This window comes from Geotrypetes seraphini, chromosome 2, assembly GCF_902459505.1.
Source record: "Geotrypetes seraphini chromosome 2, aGeoSer1.1, whole genome shotgun sequence".
Classification (NCBI taxonomy): Eukaryota; Metazoa; Chordata; class Amphibia; order Gymnophiona; family Dermophiidae; genus Geotrypetes; species Geotrypetes seraphini.
Genome location: NC_047085.1, coordinates 363,320,449 through 363,338,078, shown reverse-complemented (window position 1 = coordinate 363,338,078; position 17,630 = coordinate 363,320,449). Strand labels below are relative to the sequence as shown.

Below are 17,630 nucleotides of genomic sequence, written 5' to 3'. Positions count from 1 at the left end.
CATGACTAGAGTGCATGAAGACATCAAATCCGTTCCATTCTGCACCTACAATGAACTCCAAATAAAATGTTAGGATTTCAGCTCAGGATTTAACTCACCAATGCGCTGAGTATAGACATGTCAAGGTTTACACATTTGGAGCTCCTCTGGCACATACACAAACTCAACAAAAATTGTTGTCTGACCAAGCAGTCCAAATAATCCCACTCATAAGTTGAGAAGTCCCTTAGTAAGATCAGACACTGCAATTTACCATCTCACTGCATAAATTAGGGGAAAAAAGCCTCAGAGACCGGAGCCATATGCAGTCAATTTTCTGTAACACACTGTTTCACGGATTGTATCTGTTCTGCTCCTTAATACAGTCATCAGAAAAAAAAAACCCAAAAACCATCAGTTGTGTTTCTTTTTTTCTTTATTTCTCTGTTATTTTCTCTTTATTTCTCTATTATTTACAGCCTGTTTTACAAAGCTGCGCTAGTGGCTGCCGTGCAGCAACAGCCCCAAAGCCCTTTAAATCTCTATGGGCTTCGGGGCCGTTACCGCGCAGCAGCCGGTAGCGCGGTTTTGTAAAACAGGCCCTTAGTCTTACATAAACACACTCATCATAAATATTCTGTCACGATGAGGCTGTATAATAACAACAAGAAAACAAACCAAGAAGGTGACTGGTTGGTGCTCGATCTCCTTTATTAGACAGCATGGCACTGACTCGACACGATAGTGTTTCAGCCCAAAAGGGCCTGCTTCAGGAGTCTGATTATTTATTTGTTTTCTAAGGTTTTTGCAGCTCTGCCTACAATACTTTGTACAGGTCATAAAGCTGGCAAAAGCACTCTTGAAGAACTGTTGTCAATAATATTGTCCATCTTTTGCAATCAGGCATATAAAAAGTCTTTTTAAAGACTAGAAGAAAGTTTTCACAAGACTGTGCACCATCAAGTAATTCTCTTGCCTCAGTTTACTAAGCGTGGCAATATCACTGATCTAACGGCCACGCCATGAGGTCTGAAAATAACTGGAGCTAGCAGGAAAGAAGAGGATGTAAAATAAGATTGCTGTAGGTAACATTCCACACCTCTTAAACATTGTGGCGTTGGAGGTGCCTAATTGAGTGGGGAGCGCAAGGCTGAACGTTCACCCCAGGGATCCAATACTCTTGCATCAGCACTGGAATTATTCATATCATATTCTTAAATATATTGGGCCCGATAACCACAGGAGGCAGCCTGCCTAACCCCCTCTTTCACTAAGGTGTGCTATGCTTTTTAGCACGCACTAATCATTCGATAAATGCTAACGCATGCATGTTATCCTATGGTTGTGTTATGGTTTAGCATGCGTTGATTTAGCGCACGATAAACATGCGCTAAAACGCTTAGCGCACCTTAATAAAAGAGGGCCTAAGTCCCATAGTTGGCGGTGAGCCCAGATCAGGGGTAGGGAACGAGGGCCGCAATCCAATCTGGTTTTCAGGATTTCCCCAAAGAATATGCATGAGATCTATTTGCATACAATGGAAGCAGTGCATGCAAATAGATCTCATGCATATTCACTGGGGAAATCTTGAAAACCCTACTGGATTGCACCCCTCATTGCCAACCCCTGGCCCATACAGCCAATGCTGGGTCATTTCAAGTGACTGGCATTTGAATATGTGGTGTTTATTGACCAGCTATAACTTAACCGGTTAAGTCGATATTCAGCGATGATCATTTAAATTAGAATGGGCAAAGATAGGACTACTATTTAGGCAGCTTGATTTGTCCGCTAAACCAGTGTTTTTCAACCTTTTTACACCCGTGGACCAGCAGAAATAAAATAATTATTTTGTGGACGGCACACTACTAGGACTAAAATTTAAAACCCCCGTTTCCGCCCCATCTCCGCGAGCTCGGTCACCTAAGTAACTATAGAAAAATAGACAAATATAATGCTAAATATAGACAGCAGATATAATTTCTCAAAACTGACACGTTTTGATCACTAAATTGAAAATAAAATCATTTTTTCTACCTTTGCTGTCTGGTGATTTCATGAGTCTGGTTGCGTTTCCTTCTGTCTGTGTATCCTTTCATTTCTTTCTTTCTGCACTCAGGCCCAACAATTGTCCCTTTCTATTCCCTCCCTCTTTCCTTCCCAGCAGCTATACTCGCTCGAGGAACGTAGAGAGAGGGGGGACATGATTGAGATGTTTAAATATATCACGGGCCGCATCGAGGTGGAAGACAATATCTTCTTACTCAAAGGACCTTCGACCACAAGAGGTCATCCGCTGAAAATCAAAGGCGGGTAATTTCATGGTGACACCAGGAAGTATTTCTTCACCGAAAGGGTGGTCGATCATTGGAATGAACTTCCACTGCAGGTGATTAGCGCTAGCAGCGTGCTCGATTTTAAAAAGAAATGGGATATGCATGTGGGATCTCTAGCAGGGTGAAGTCTGGGGGTGGGTCATTAGCGTGGGCAGACTTGATGGGCTATAGCCCTTTTCTGCCGTCATATTCTATGTTTCTATGTTTAGTACCCCCAGTGCCTCCTTCCCATGCCTTTAGTGCCCCCAGTGCCTCCTTTCCATGTCCTTAGTGCCCCCAGTGCCTCATTCCCATGTCCTTAGTGCCTCCTTGCCTCCTTCCCATGTCCTTAGTGCCCCTTCCTATGTCTTTTTCCTATGTCCCTCTCACTGCCTTCCACACTTTGTCCCACCCCCACCCCCACCCCCAAAGCCAGTCTGTCTGCCTGTCTACCTCTCTCCCTCCTTCCCTCCCTGGCCAAGGCCAGCCTGCTTGCCTGACCACCTCCTTCCCTCTTTGCCGGCAAAAAAAAAAGCCTCCCTCCTTGCTTTCCCCTGCTCTTACCGCCCTGCTGCTGCTGCTGCTAAACCCGACAGGAAATCTTCTTTCCGACGTCAATTCTGACGTTGGAGAGGACGTTCTGGGCCAGCCAGGCAGAGATTGGCTGGCCTAGAACGTCCTCTCCGATGTCAGAATTGATGTCGGAAAGAAGATTTCCTGTCGGGTTTAGCAGCAGCAGCAGCAGGGCGGTAAGAGAAGGGAACCAAGGTAAGACCTAATCAAAGAGATTGACTGACAAACCGTCAATAAGCTCTACAACAAGTACGCCAAATCATACTGCAAACTGGACCCCTGCCCCCCAAACATGATGAAAGCGGTCCCTATCAACTTCAAAGCCAAACTACTAGACTGGATCAACCTACAACTATCCATTGGCAAGTTTCCAGAGGACTTGAGTCAAATTGTAATAACTCCTATTAAAAAGAACACCAAAGAAACATCCAATAACATAGCCAATTTTAGACCTGTCGCAAACATCCCTCTTGCTGCTAAATTAATGGAAGGCCTGGTAAACGCTGAACTAAATACCTACCTAGACAAATTCATCCTTCTGCAGAACAACCAATCAGGCTTCAGCACTGAAACAATTATGGCCTCACTCCTAAACCACCTACATTCCCTTCTCAGTCAAGGCACCAGTGCAATGATTCTACAACTGGACCTAAGTTCTGCCTTCGACCTAGTAGATCACACCATCTTAATGAACTGTTTAGAATCCTTAGGCATCACAGAAAACGCTTACAACTGGTTCCAGGAATTCCTCGAGTTCAGATCCTATCAGGTATTCAAAGAAGACAAATTTTCCTTCAGCTGGAAAAACAACTGCGGGTTGCCCCAGGGCTTCCCCCTATCTCCGACCCTATTTAACATCTACCTTATCACATTGGGACACCTGCTACAAAGCCTAAAACTCAACTTTTATATTTACGTTGACGACATTACTCTAGTGCTACCACTAACCTGTCTGTCGTCAGACTTTATTAATCTCTTAACCAACACCCTAAAGTAAATGGAGCATTGGATGATGGCCTTCAAACTAAAACTGAACACAGAAAAAACTAAATTTTTCCTGGCATCTCTCAATGAAAAGATAAAAGACAACACGATTCACGTGAATGGCCGTGATTATGAAATTGACCAAACTATAAAAATACTAGGAGTCACCCTTGACAAACACCTAACCTTGGAAAAGCATACAGATTTAATGTTCAAAAAAAGTATATCAGTACTATGGAAGCTCCGCACCATTAAAAAATACTTTGATGATTCATCCTTTCGATTACTTGTACAATCATCCATCTTGAGTACGCTGGATCACTGCAACATTACATAGCTGGGAGCTTATAAGAAGACACTTAACAAGCTGAGATTAATTCAGAACACTGCGGTCCGGCTCATCTTTGATTTAAAAAAATGGGAACATATCACCCCATACTTCCAGATACTCCACTGGTTACCGGTAGAATCCAGAATACTCTTCAAGTTTTCCTGCATCAGCTACAAAGCTATCTTTGGAATGCTACCAACTTACCTCGCCTCTCAATTCATTCTCAACAGCTCTAATAAGAGCTCTCACAGAATAAATCTCTTTAGTTACCCATCCCTGAAATCATGTCTTTACAAGAAGTTCCTAGACAGAATGTTATCATTCCAGGCAGCCAAATTGAACACATGGCTCGTAAAACCCATTCTCGAGGCCACTTCTTATGCCGACTTCAGAAAATCACTGAAGACCCGTCTCTTTAACAAATTCTAATTCCCAAATCTTGCCCAATCCCCCTCAGCTATCCTCATCCCAATCCCCAATTCTCTTGATTTTAGATTAACTCATCCTTCTTCCCATTTGTAAAGGTATTCCACCCAAATTGTTTTCCCCTACACCCCAATCTCTGACTAGATACTTCCTTTTGATTCAGACCATCTTGGTTCCCTTTCATTTGCAATTTGTATCCCAGAAAGTACTTTTTCTATTCCCCTTACATCTCATACACTCATTGTATGTATCTTATTGTAAACATCTCTTACTTCCTCTTGTAAACATCTCTTACTTCTTGTTGTAAACATCTTTTATTCTCATTGTATGTAACTTGTTGTAAACCGCTTTGAACTTATGGTATGGCGGTATATAAGAAATAAAATTATTATTATTACTATTATCAATTCAGACTTGAGCATCATATCACAAATACCCTTCTACACATCAGAGCTGTTACAAAAGGTACACAGCATACCTTCAGCCTTCCACTCCACTCCCCAATTAACTTTCAGGCCCCTAGCTTAAAGCTCCCTCACACACAAACAAGATTTTGTTAAACTCAATCCTGATCATCAACAAACATCCTATAAAAAAAAATGCAGGTTAAAAGCATGTACTGTCAGGAGCTATTATTTTGCTTTGATTCATTAATATTTCCCCATATATGGGTATATCCCTTGTAAAATGAGGAAGAGATGTATAGATTTTAGCCCCACTCAAACTATGCTCTCTAAAATCACTGACTGAATTGTTTGTAAACCACCGACGTTTCTAAATGGCGCTACGCTTAATGAACATTAATTTATACACACAGCCACATGAAAATAATAGCTTTCTAAAGTAGGTAATGACTTGTGGATCTGCTTCAAAAATAATGTCCCACAATACACTTTGTATTAGTTTTGAAAATTAATAAAGATTTTAAAAAATAATAATAAAATGTCCACAATCTTTGAGGCTTTGTTGCCTCTTTCTGTTGAAATGATGAAAAAAGAAGGATAAAGCAGCGTCACATGTAGCACTACAGATAACAAAAAACTGAGCGAGGCAGTGATTACAGGGCAGTAGAACCGAATAATTTTATTATGTCCGGTGGTAGGTGATACAGATCTGTATCAACTACCACCCTGCAATCACTGCCTTTCTGATGAAACCTTTCTTCTAGGACATTTCGAAAGCAAATGTTTGGGAATGTTTCAACCTACAAGTCTGGAAGTAATTATTACCATAGCTAATGGAGGCCAGCACCGACATGAAAGGATGCTGCTACTGGACAAAGTGGTCAGTATTAGCAGGGGCTAGATGTTCAAATTAGGCAAAACCTTGCTTCAGACACTCCTAACATGGATTCAGACTTGTACAGGCCAATAAATATTATGCTCCATTCCATCTGCATATGGAACTGGCCTATGATTGTACAGTTCAATCTTCTTTGTTTTGTTAATAAAGTTAATTTAAAAAGTAAAGTTTATAAAACTATGGCACAAGGATGGTAAGCAACATTAGTAACTTAAGCAATCACAATTATCCATCTCCAAAAATTCATTTCAGTTTTCCTCCTGCTTGAAGCCAAGCTCATGTGATTTTGCGGGTAAGCAGTGCTCCCATATTACTATGAAGTTTAAAGAGCTTCACTTCCTTTCTGTGGTGTGATAAGAGCCTGAAACCAGACCAGCTGCACGCCACAATTAACACTGCTCTTCCCAAGCTAACAGCTGGTATCATGGTTTATGTAATGGTATGATATTGCTAGGACAAGCAGAAAAACTTTGTCTGATGTGAACTGCTGCAAAAGTGAGAAAGGATTTGTTGTAAATCAGGATGAATGACAAAGAGATTTCCTCTCTGTCCGCATGCCACACAATATACAGTACTCCCCCGATATTCGCGGGGGTTCTGTTCCAGGAACCCCCGCAAATGTTGAAAAACCGCAAATACGGTTTTTAGCAGGGGAGACAGGAGAGGGCAGCCGGAGAGACAGGAGAGGGCAGCCGGAGCTCTGGCGAGTGAAGGAAATCACTCGCGGTATGCTCGGACCGCCTCTTCCTGTACTAAAGTCGGGCCTCACCAATCAGGAGCTGCTTTGACACGCTCCGGCTGCCCTCTTCTGCCTCTCTAGCTGCCCTCTCCTCTGCCCGGTCATTCACGGTCGTAAAATACCGCGAATGACCGGGACCGCGAATTCAAGGGGGAACACTGTATTGCTATCTATATTTCCAAAAGAGGTGACTGCTTTTTTAGGGGTCAATATTCAAAAGAGTTTAGCCAGGCAGGAGAGGCTTCTGCCCAGTTACACCTCTCTGAGTAAGCCAGCCACCAGTATTCGGTGGCACTTAACTGCGTAGTGTCTCTGAATTTCTCTAGTAACTAGCCATCCCCTAACCAGTTAAGTTATGAGCAGGCTGGAAGCGGAGTTAAGGCAGAGCACCAGCTTTGCCAATTAGTGATGATATTCAATCTACTAACTAGCTAATTGCAGAAAAGCAGCTGTGCCAACTATATATGGCAAGTTAACCAGGCACTGGTCTGAATATCGGCCGGTACAGTTTTAGAAGAGGCACTGGCAACGCTGACTTTGTCTGACACACTGTTTCTTCCAGCCTCGTTCCCCGTCACCCAGAACAGAAAACCAGTAGTAGTGTTGTAAGAGGGGCCAGTAGCTGAAACTAGTTGAAAGGGGAGAGTTTCATTACACATAGTAAACCTTGGTGTCTTATATTGATAATTTAAAAGTGGGGGGGGGGAGTGGTTATGATATATGAAAATGTTAATTGGTTCCCCCCCCTTCCCTCCATTGCTACCCCAAATATATCTATCTAGAGCAGTGGTCTCGAACTCGAACCCTTTGCAGGGCCACATTTTGGATTTGTAGGTACTTAGAGGGCCTAAGAAAAAATAGTTAATGTCTTATTAAAGAAATGACAATTTTGCATGAGGTAAAACTCTTTATAGTTTATAAATCTTTCCTTTTGGCTAAGTCTTAGTAATAATATTGTAATTTATGGCTAAAGAGACATATGATCAAGAAACTGTTTTATTTTACTTTTGTAGTTATGATAAACATACAGAGGGCCTCAAAATAGTACCTGGCGGGCCGCATGTGACACCCGGGCCATGAGTTTGAGACCACTGATCTATAGATATCACTGGCCCTCTGGGAACCTAATTGGAGTTGCCTAATTACAGAATTACCCTCCCCCCATATGCTTCTAATGCATGCAGTCAGGTCACAAGGCTTGCCATACTAATGTAATATATATTTGACAACTTATGGAAAAATAATACAGTGCACAGTTAAGTAAATATTTATTGTTACCTTAGAAATACAAAGATCCAAATTAACAGATCTGCTGATCACCATTCAGGAGTCTACTGACTGGTGACACGTCACTCCCTTGGGTGACTGAAATATCAAAGATCCTCATTAAGGATTTTGACATGTCAATTACCATGGGAATACTTACTACCTCTTGTCTGGACATGGTGGTATCTTCCAGGTAGCAGGATTCCCATCCAGGTGAACCCTTTCATCCTGAAGGGGGCTCTGTACTGCTGCTAGAAGTATCCATTTTCTGACAAACAGTAGACCACCTACTTCAGAGCTAACATAAAACAGATTCTTACCCCCCTTTGCTCCATGCCATATTTCCCCAATGACTCCTACTTGTAGTTTATATCCCATTTTGGGTGAGGGGTTGAGGGACAGTGAAACCTGTCATTGGGGTAGGGGGAACTGTGTTTGAGGAAAAAGTCATGTACTGGATAATAATGGTATGATGAAAACCTTGACTAGCTTGCTTATTAAAGAATTCAAGCTTTGTGAAGTTGCTGCCATGTTGTTATATGCTTAGAATAAAATATTAAAAGTTTAAAAAACAACAGATGTGTACAGTGGCAATAGAGAACCATTTTCAAGGTACACTAGCTCACCATCTACTTCAGACTGAAAATTACCATTTTGTTAGGGAGAATGCAGAAGGGATTACTTCTAGACAACTTCCCCTTTCATTATAGATATTTTGGCACAAGCACACAGTACCTTGCAAATGTTTTTTTACACCCTTTTGCATTTTGTTTTCTACAGTACAATTCAAAAGCATTAATGTAGGAGTCTGTTTCACTGATTGCAGGGTTCTAAAAGGAGCCTGGGTTCATGGCTCCTGCCCAAGGAATCACCACCTCCTGTGACTGAACTGGAGGGAAGAGGAAGCAATTGACAAGTCTTTGCCCCATCACATACCCACTCCCCCCCTAAAAAAAATGCTTATCTATACTCAGCTGGTGGTGAGAATTTTAAAAAAAAATTATTATTGAGCATTGATGGTTAAGTTAAACCCAGATATTTAATGCTGGGTCTTGTCTGGATTGCAGCAGCACCAGGAGGTTATACAAATATTCAGTGCTATACCGCATACGGTACCTAACTGGGCAAAACTAGAACTTCCTTTTCAGTGGTCAAACTTGCTCAGTTATGTACATGGGCACTGGCACTGAATATCGCTAGAGCCTGTATAACTCCCAGCTCTGCCCTGAATCTACCCTCAGACCATTCTGGCACTGCCCAGAATTAATATTTATTTATTTGGATTTATTAACTGGCTTTTTCATGAAGAGATTCACCTAATCTGACCCATGTTGGGTTTTTTTTCATTCAACAAGAAATATTTCCCAAAAAATCATTTTAAAAAAGCCAACTTGACCAGGGCTTGTGTTAGACATGCAGAAGTCCAGGGTAGAAACTGAGGAGAGGGCCCCAAAGCCCATCTGCCTTCTCCCTGAGGCAGGCTTGGGATCTTTGATAGCATGGGGCTCAGTGCAACTGCCCTGTTTGCCAATCCCCTAACATTAGCCTTGGGCTTGACCAAAACAGACTAATGGAAGCGTATTTACTACAGCAGGAGCCGAAAAGAGTTACCTCATCCCTTTGACTTGGTGGGTGAAGGATAAAAAGAGATTAGGTTCTTACCTTGCTACTATCTTTTCTAGTAGATAGGTGTGTCAATCTAGACAGTAGAGTATTCTCCTCATACCCATGAGCCATGCAGAAGGAATCCACTCCAGGTTTTCAATTCCACCTCCTTCTCCAGAGGGCACTGTTGCCCCCTTCAGTTTGTACCAAAGCAGGCAATAGCCCTATAATAGGAACAGATAAGAAGGAGGGGTACGGGGAGACTCCCTGAACTACAAATCTGTTCTGCTCTGAAAGTATAACAAACATGTTAAACATTTTAACAATCAAAACATAAAAATAACCATATCAATCAGAAACAATTATGGAGCTCAAACATTCCCTCCAATGAATTATAGCAATAGATTATTCTTCAAAGCCTTACAGTCTGACTGACATCAAAATGTCAGATTTGACAGGCAGAGAAATAACTGACAGAGCGGGGTTCCAGAATGAAGCATCTATCTTCTAGAAAATATATTAGCAAGGTAAGACCTAATCTCTTTTTCTAGTGCAATAGGTGTGTCATTTTGGACAGCAGGCACATAAAAAAGCATTGTCCACTCCCACTACATGTGCTGCGGAGATTGCCTGAAGGTGTAGCTCTGCCCACTGAAATAATAGGTGAGCTTCCAGGCTCAGATGTGCACTCTTGATGCCTCCTTGCCGACTGACATACACCACCACTGTAGCATTGTGCAAGAAAATTCAGACCACTTGTCTTTCCAGACTCCTCTCCAGCTTCTATAATGCCAGATGAATGGCTCAAAGCTCCAGTCTGTTGATGGACCACTTTCTTTGGGAGGTGACCACCGCCCCTGTATTGGGCATCTGTTGCAATGACCTCCCCAGTCGAACAAACTGACATTTGTTGTGAGAATCACCCACAAAGCTATCCTGAGGGGCATGTCCCTCAATAATGATTGTGGACGGAGTCACTAACCCATAGTGTGGAAGGATTTCAGAGTTCACAGGAGACTCATTTGAAGGGAATCTATTTATAGAAACAACTGAGACAGCAGCATGTTCTGGAGAGGGTGCATGTGAGCCTTCACCAAGGACTACATCAACAGTGGTCGCCATAAAAGCCAGCATTTGAAGGCCCTTTATCTGCGTGCTTCTGTAAGATAAACTTGGCCGTCAAAAATTACAAAGACTAGGGGACACTCAATGAAGTTACAGGGAAATACTTTTAAAACCAATAGGAGGAAATTTTTTTTCACTCAGAGAATAGTTAAGCTCTGGAACGCATTGCCAAAGGTTGTGGTAAGAGCAAATAGCGTAGCTGGTTTTAAGAAAGGTTTGGACAAGTTCCTGGAGGAAAAGTACATAGTCTGTTGTTGAGAGGGACATGGGGGAGATTGCTGCTTGCCCTGGATCGGTGGCATGGAGTGCTGTTGCTCCTTGGGTTTTGGCCAGGTCCTAGGGACCTGGATTGGCCACCATAGGAGCAGGCTTCTGGACTGATGGACCATGGGTCTGGCCCAATGGGGCTATTCTTATGTTCTTATGAATAGCACTTCCAGGTATTCCAGCAAATTGAGACAGAACCAGCTGCAGATGCAAGTCTGCTTCTTCTCCAGGCAGGCAGAGCTTTCCTCCGCACTGGGGAGCTCTAGTTCACTTAAATATGCAAAAAAAATTTAAAAACACCAAAAATAATAAAGGAATATACAGAGCAGATCAGAAAGACACCTTCTGGCTCACGTTCAAAAGGAAAAGCTGAAGGTGGCAGAAGAGCCCTCTGGAGAAGGAGATGGAGTTGAAAACATGGAGTGGATTCCTTCTGCATGTTTCGCGGGCATGAATACCCTTCCGTCCAGAATGACATACCTTTTGCACTAGAATTAGAGTTACCATATGACTTCAGAAAAAGGAGGACAGATTAAGACGTCTGGGTTTTACTTCCATTGCTTTCAATAGAAGTAAAACCTGGATGTCTCAATCCATCCTCATTTTTCTGGAGCCATATGGTAACCCTAGAGATAATACTGATTCATGGATGAAATAACATGTGTCTCATTTGCTTACAGTTTTGTTATTGTTTGACTCAATGTCGCACCTTTCCGATGCCTCCATCCTGAGGGGCTCCTCCCACGATGTCTGTGGTGGTGGGCTGGGAGAAATGTCCTGCTGCCACTGCATATCCTGTACAGAGATCGGAAGAAGAGGGGACATAGAATCACAGAATTCAAGTATATAGGAAACAGCTCAGCCATCTGGATCCTACTAAGCAGGTTATCACAGTTCATGTGGGATGACTTTGAGGAGCGGGCAGCCTTGCGCTTTCAATAGGAACTTCCAGAAATGTAATTCCAGATTGCATTAGCAGGAAACTACAGGGTATATTCAATTGTTCTCCTAGTGAGGCAATGGCAAGTGAAAAAAAAGCAAAAGGACTGAAAACTTGGGCATACATGGTGGATGCACCTGAATGAAAGAAAATTAAAAACAAATGGTACAGTCCTAATTTACTTTTCCCTCACATGAATTTCAAATGCATTTCCATTTCAAATCTTGAACACCTTTTACTTCAGACACACAACTCATTTAAAGGGAAGCTGCCTGCTTGCCCTGTAGCGTGTACAGACAGGAAACTAAGCAGAAAGAGAGATCTCTGGCAAACAGCAAGGATTCTTCTAAAAGGTAATTGCTCTCTTGACTTGGAAAATTAAAAGTAGGTGTTTTGAAGCCTTTATGTCATGTTTAAAAAAAAAGGTGTCTCAAAGACAAGAAAAGTAAATGTCTTCCAAGTTTTCAACAAAGAAAGGTTATTACATGTTGCCCAAAGGCTTTCAGAGGTTCTGCTCTAGAAGATGTAAAACTGAAACGGGTAGTTCTGTTTACCACCATCCATAAAAAATGACTCCCCGTAAATACAAAGGCGCCTTGCTAAGGACAGTGCTGGCTTTTCCTTCCCTTGTAAGGCATTCTATATTTAACTTGCTCTTCAATAGCTGCTGAATTATAAGGCAACAGCTTTCTAATTCTAATCTATCCTCAGGAGGTAGAGTGAAAAAATTATATATACTTCTCTTAATTGCTCTGCAATAGCCTAAGCCAGACTACATCCTTAAATATTTTTATACTTCCTTATAGAATCTCCTTGTCTTTAGCATGAAATAAGAATAGAAGAAAATAAGTGTCTTTAACCAAACAAGGACCTTGATGCAGTAATCCAGGTGCTAAATTTTATCCCACTAATGCACATGCTAAAAAAAACTTACTTCAGATGCGGTACACTAATGGCATACAAATTATAGCTAAATGAACAGGGGTCTAGCAGCTAACAAGGTTAAAAATCCAGAATAGAATCACCATGTAAGACTCAAGTCAACAAAGCAGTTTACAACAATAAAGGTCAATATGCAAAACTAGGAACAGAGTCCCTAGGCGATTACACAACACTCACCAAAAATCTGGCCAAACAAAAATGTGTTAAGATTACATTTAAAATTCATATCGTTGGGTTCAGAGGACAAAACAGAGGGAAGAACATTTCAGTAAGTTGGAGAAACACCTTGTGTCAAGATAAATTTGAAATAAAGATGGAAAGAGTCCAACTGGTTTTCATATGAAGGGCTGCTAAAAAGTTCTCAGCCCAACCAAGAAGAGAATGATGTGGAGCCATGAAACTTACAAGTTATTCAGCAAACAATAGAGAAAATCCATTCTGCACAAATCCAAGGAATCCAAAGGAGAAGCAGAGTGAGCCTGGTCTTCAAAGGAACCACCCTTTAATGGCAACCAAAATAGTACATACAGAGAGTCATCTAAACAAACATGGGACTCGACATCAATCGTCTATCGGCAATATGCCCGCCTCAGGAGTTCAAAGGTGCTTAACAATGCTGTGAAATTAGTAGTATTAGTCAATGCCTTTGTATATTAATTATTTCTAAAGCATTACCAGACGCATGCAGCGATGCACAGGGTCACAAAGAAGAACATAAGAATAGCCTTACTTGGTCAGAGCAATGATTTATCAAGCCCGGTAGCCCGTTCTCACGGTGGCCAATCCAGGTCACTAGTACCTGGCCAAAACCCAAGGAGTAGCAATATTCCATTCTACCGATCCAGGACAAGCAGTGGCTTCCCCCATGTCTTTCTCAAAAACAGGCTATGGACTTTTCCTCTAGGAACTTGTCCAATTCTTTCTTAAAACCAGCTACACTATCTGCTCTTACCATAACCTCTGGCAATGCGTTCCAGAGCTTAACTATTCTGAGTGAAAAAATATTTCCTGCTAAAAAAAAAACAAAAACAGTCTCTGCTCGAAAGAGCTTACAATCTAAACAGCCAAGACAAAAAACAAATATTGTGTCATATCTTATGATGAAATGAATATTTATTTACTTATCACCTTTATATTCCGTGCTATCATATAATTTCTAGGCAGATTACAACTTAACACTCAGATTGTTTAAGACCATTGGCAGACAACTAGTCAGCAGTTGCATCAAGACAGGAGTTTAACTGAGAAAGACCAGGAACACTGGGCTCTAAGTAAGCAATCGACTGAATGTCATCGTCAAATAGGTAAGAACTGACACCTAGACTTAATCAAGGAAGCCAACAGATCAAGGAAAAGATTAAGAGGGAGCAGGGGCTTATACTGACTCCTGAGGACCACTACATGGCACTTGGAAAGTACTGTATAGGAAGACCAAATAACAAGAGTTAACAAATAATGAAATATGAAGAACCCAAGCAAGAATAGTATCTCTGACAACATCAGAAAGGTGAGATAGAAGAAGAGTTGTGTTGACCAAACCAAAAGTCACAGTAAGGTCAAGAAGACCAGAAGGACCACTTTAAATTAATCAAACTGGCATATGATCTCACTTGTCAAACAAGCTAAAAAGGGCTCTGTGCTGTGTCCTAATCTATAGCTACATCACTAAAGACGTAAAGCATTTGTCACTTTGAAGAATTTTGAAACATTACCATGCACAATTTTTTTCTAGGATCTTTCAGATAAAAGGTAGACTGGATATTGGATGATAATTTGTAATATCACGAGAATCTAAGTAAAGTTCCTTTAGAATAGGCCATATTGAGGCACACTTCTTTTTTTTCTTTTTTTTTAACATTCTTTATTCATTTTCAAATAGAACAGCAAGTGCACAAAAGAATATTCTATACAAGTTATTTCACAATAGCACATTAATCTCTACCACATAATATTCTAGTGATATAATAACCCCCCAACCAACCTTTATCACATTTTCAGTAAGAATAAACACACATATTATATAGCATATTTTAACATATTATGTATAAATTATTCCCAACTCCCTCCCCCCTTTAGTGTGCTAACAAGAAAAAAGAAATAAAAGGAAAAGAGAAGAATCGATGATTATTCACCACAATATATTGCCAATTGGCCCACATATTTTTATAAAGTTAGTATATGTCCCTCTTTGTACTGCTGTTGCTCGTTCCATTTTAAATATATTGAGGAACACTTCTAAGTCTGTGGAAAATAGCCCAGGGCCAGATTTGTGATAATTACTGCCAAAACGTAGGGTGAAAGACAATAATAACCTGTAGTTAACTGAGGACAGAGGAAAAACATCTGCAGGTGAAGAGGAACATTTCAAATATGGATAAAGTTTTATCAAGAGAAGAAGAGGTAAGACTAAATTCAGACTAAGAGGGAACAAAACTGGGAGAGTAAAAAGAATCAATTTGTGTTGTGCATTTGAGTCAGAACTGTGTCTTAAAAATATGATCCTAAAATATCAGAAGACAGGCTTCCAGGCTAGAGCCAAAGGGTAGGTATAATAGGTAAACAAGAGTACCCTTTTCCCCTAATTTAGAAAGCCACGCAGCTTAGAGGGATACTTAGCAGCTGACTGACTTTCAACGGGAGCTGGCAATAATTTAATTTAATTTATAAACTGTTTGCATAAATAAAATAATCACTCAAAGCAGAATACATAGATAATGCACAAAACAATAATATACCAAGACAGTAAACAGAATGCAATATAAATCATTAAACCCTGCCCCCCCCCCCCCTTTTACAAAACTAACGCTGACTGGTGTGCTGAATACTCTGCGCTGCTCCCGACACTCATAGAGTTCCTATAAACGTCGGGAGCAGCGCAGAGCATTCAACACGCTGGCCTGCGCTTAAAACGCTTCCACGGTTTTGTAAAGGGGGGAGGGATAATAATGCAATAGATCCATCAATAATTTTAAAATACCTTTTTCGAAGGGCAGTAAAAAAAAATTCCAATGAAAAGCTAAAATGTTAGCTGAAAGATGGTTAATTAAACTTCAAAGGGGTGTTAAATAAGAAAAATATATATATAAAAAGACAGACCACCAGATATTAACAGAGATTTAACCAGGCAGGAGAGGCTCCTGCCCAGGTAAAATGCATGTGGCCACCTAACTGGTGGCATTCAGTGGGATTTACACAGTTGAGTCACGTTATTATGACCACTACCTACTTCTGACATCAGGAACGGACAGCCAATGAACGAATGCACGTGTCGCATGCAGACTTTGTGGGTACATAAGGTGTGATGTCAGCTAGTTGCCAATATAGCAACTGTGGCTGTCATGGGTAAAAAAAAAAGCACAATTTATCAGACATTAAAAAAGGCATGATCATCGGCTACTGGGCCAAAGGTGGCAGCATTTCAGAAACGGTGGAGTCTGTGAATTGTTCATGGGCTGCTTTGGTTAAACTGTACTGTAAGTGGACGAATGGAACCGTTTCGACGACCCGATGTGGTAGCTGTGGGACAGCACGAGACATCAACGCGAGAGGTGAATGTCGGCTGCACAGGTTTGTGTGAGCCGATCGGCACACTATCATGGAGCAACTCACTGTCCAAACGAACCAGGGGGCTTCCAGATCCAAAATGACTGTGCAGCGAACTCTGTTGCGAATAAGGCTCTGGAGCATGTTCATGAGGGTTCATCGCAAAAAACAGCTGTAATTTGCCCAGGAGTACCAACATTGGACTTACACTGACTGGCAGAAGGTTGCCTTCTCCGATGAGTCACATTTGAGCTCCATCAAATGGATGGGCGTTGACGTGTCAGGCATGAAACTGCTGAGAACAAACATCCAGCAACCACTGTTGGATGTACCCAAGCTGGTGGCAGCAGCATTATGGTCTGGGGAATGTTTTCTTGGTATGATCTGAGTTCCTTGATACCTGTGGAAGGCACTCAAAAACGTTATGGGTATTTCGCCAACCTTGCTGATCAAGTACACCACCAATCTTTGCTTTCTTATCAGGTGGCTTTCTGGGACAAGGAATTGAAACCTTTGCTATTGAGTTTCATGTCTTATAATCATTTTCAAAAGCATCTGTTCGCCAATTAATTCTTTCTAGCTTGTATTATTTGTTAAATTTTGTAAACCGCATCGAATTTACCGGTTATGTGGTATAGAAGTGACTTGTTATATGTTGATGATCTTCCCTATGGCCGATGGGAGTTTTCAACGGGACAATGTGACATGTCATAGAAATATGATGGCAGATAAAGGCCAAATGGCCCATCTAGTCTGCCCACCAGAATTATTCACGAGTGGTTCACAGAGTACAACTAAGACTTCTAGCTACTTCTCTGACCTCTGAATTTCCCAGACCTTAACCCAATCGAGCAACTTTGGGACCATCTCGATTGACATGTTCAACGACTGGATCCACCACCACGTACTTGTCAGCAACTGTCGGATGCACTGCAGTCTGCATGGCTCCATAATACCTCTAGCAACCATCCAGATCATTATTGAGTCACTCCCACAGCGTCTGGCTGCCATCCATGCTGCCAGAGGTGGTTACTCTACAGGTGGTCATAATAATGTGACTCGACTATGTAGTTTCACTGAATGTCACCACTAACAGCTTCTGCACTATACGATTAGGTGCTAAGATGGTCCACGGACAGAGCCTGGGAGGAGTCAGTACTTGTTCAAACCATTAACCTGTTAAGTATGAAGTGAAAGTTAAGACATCAAAAAAGCTGTCCTAACTACAGCCTTAGAGCTAATTGAGCACTGGTCTGAATATTAGCCAGTGGCCAGTTAACTTCCAGGTAACAA

At 41.4% G+C, this 17,630-nt stretch overlaps 1 protein-coding gene across 1 annotated transcript in view; it reads right to left on the bottom strand.

Moving 5' to 3' along the window:
• The window catches only part of ITGA9 (integrin subunit alpha 9), a 589,864-nt gene that overhangs the window by 460,465 nt on the left and 111,769 nt on the right, over positions 1 to 17,630 (bottom strand). Inside the window, exon 7 of the mRNA XM_033930560.1 lies at positions 11,622 to 11,707. Within this exon, the coding sequence (XP_033786451.1) occupies positions 11,622 to 11,707 (86 nt within the window). The remainder of the gene's footprint in view (positions 1 to 11,621; positions 11,708 to 17,630) is intronic.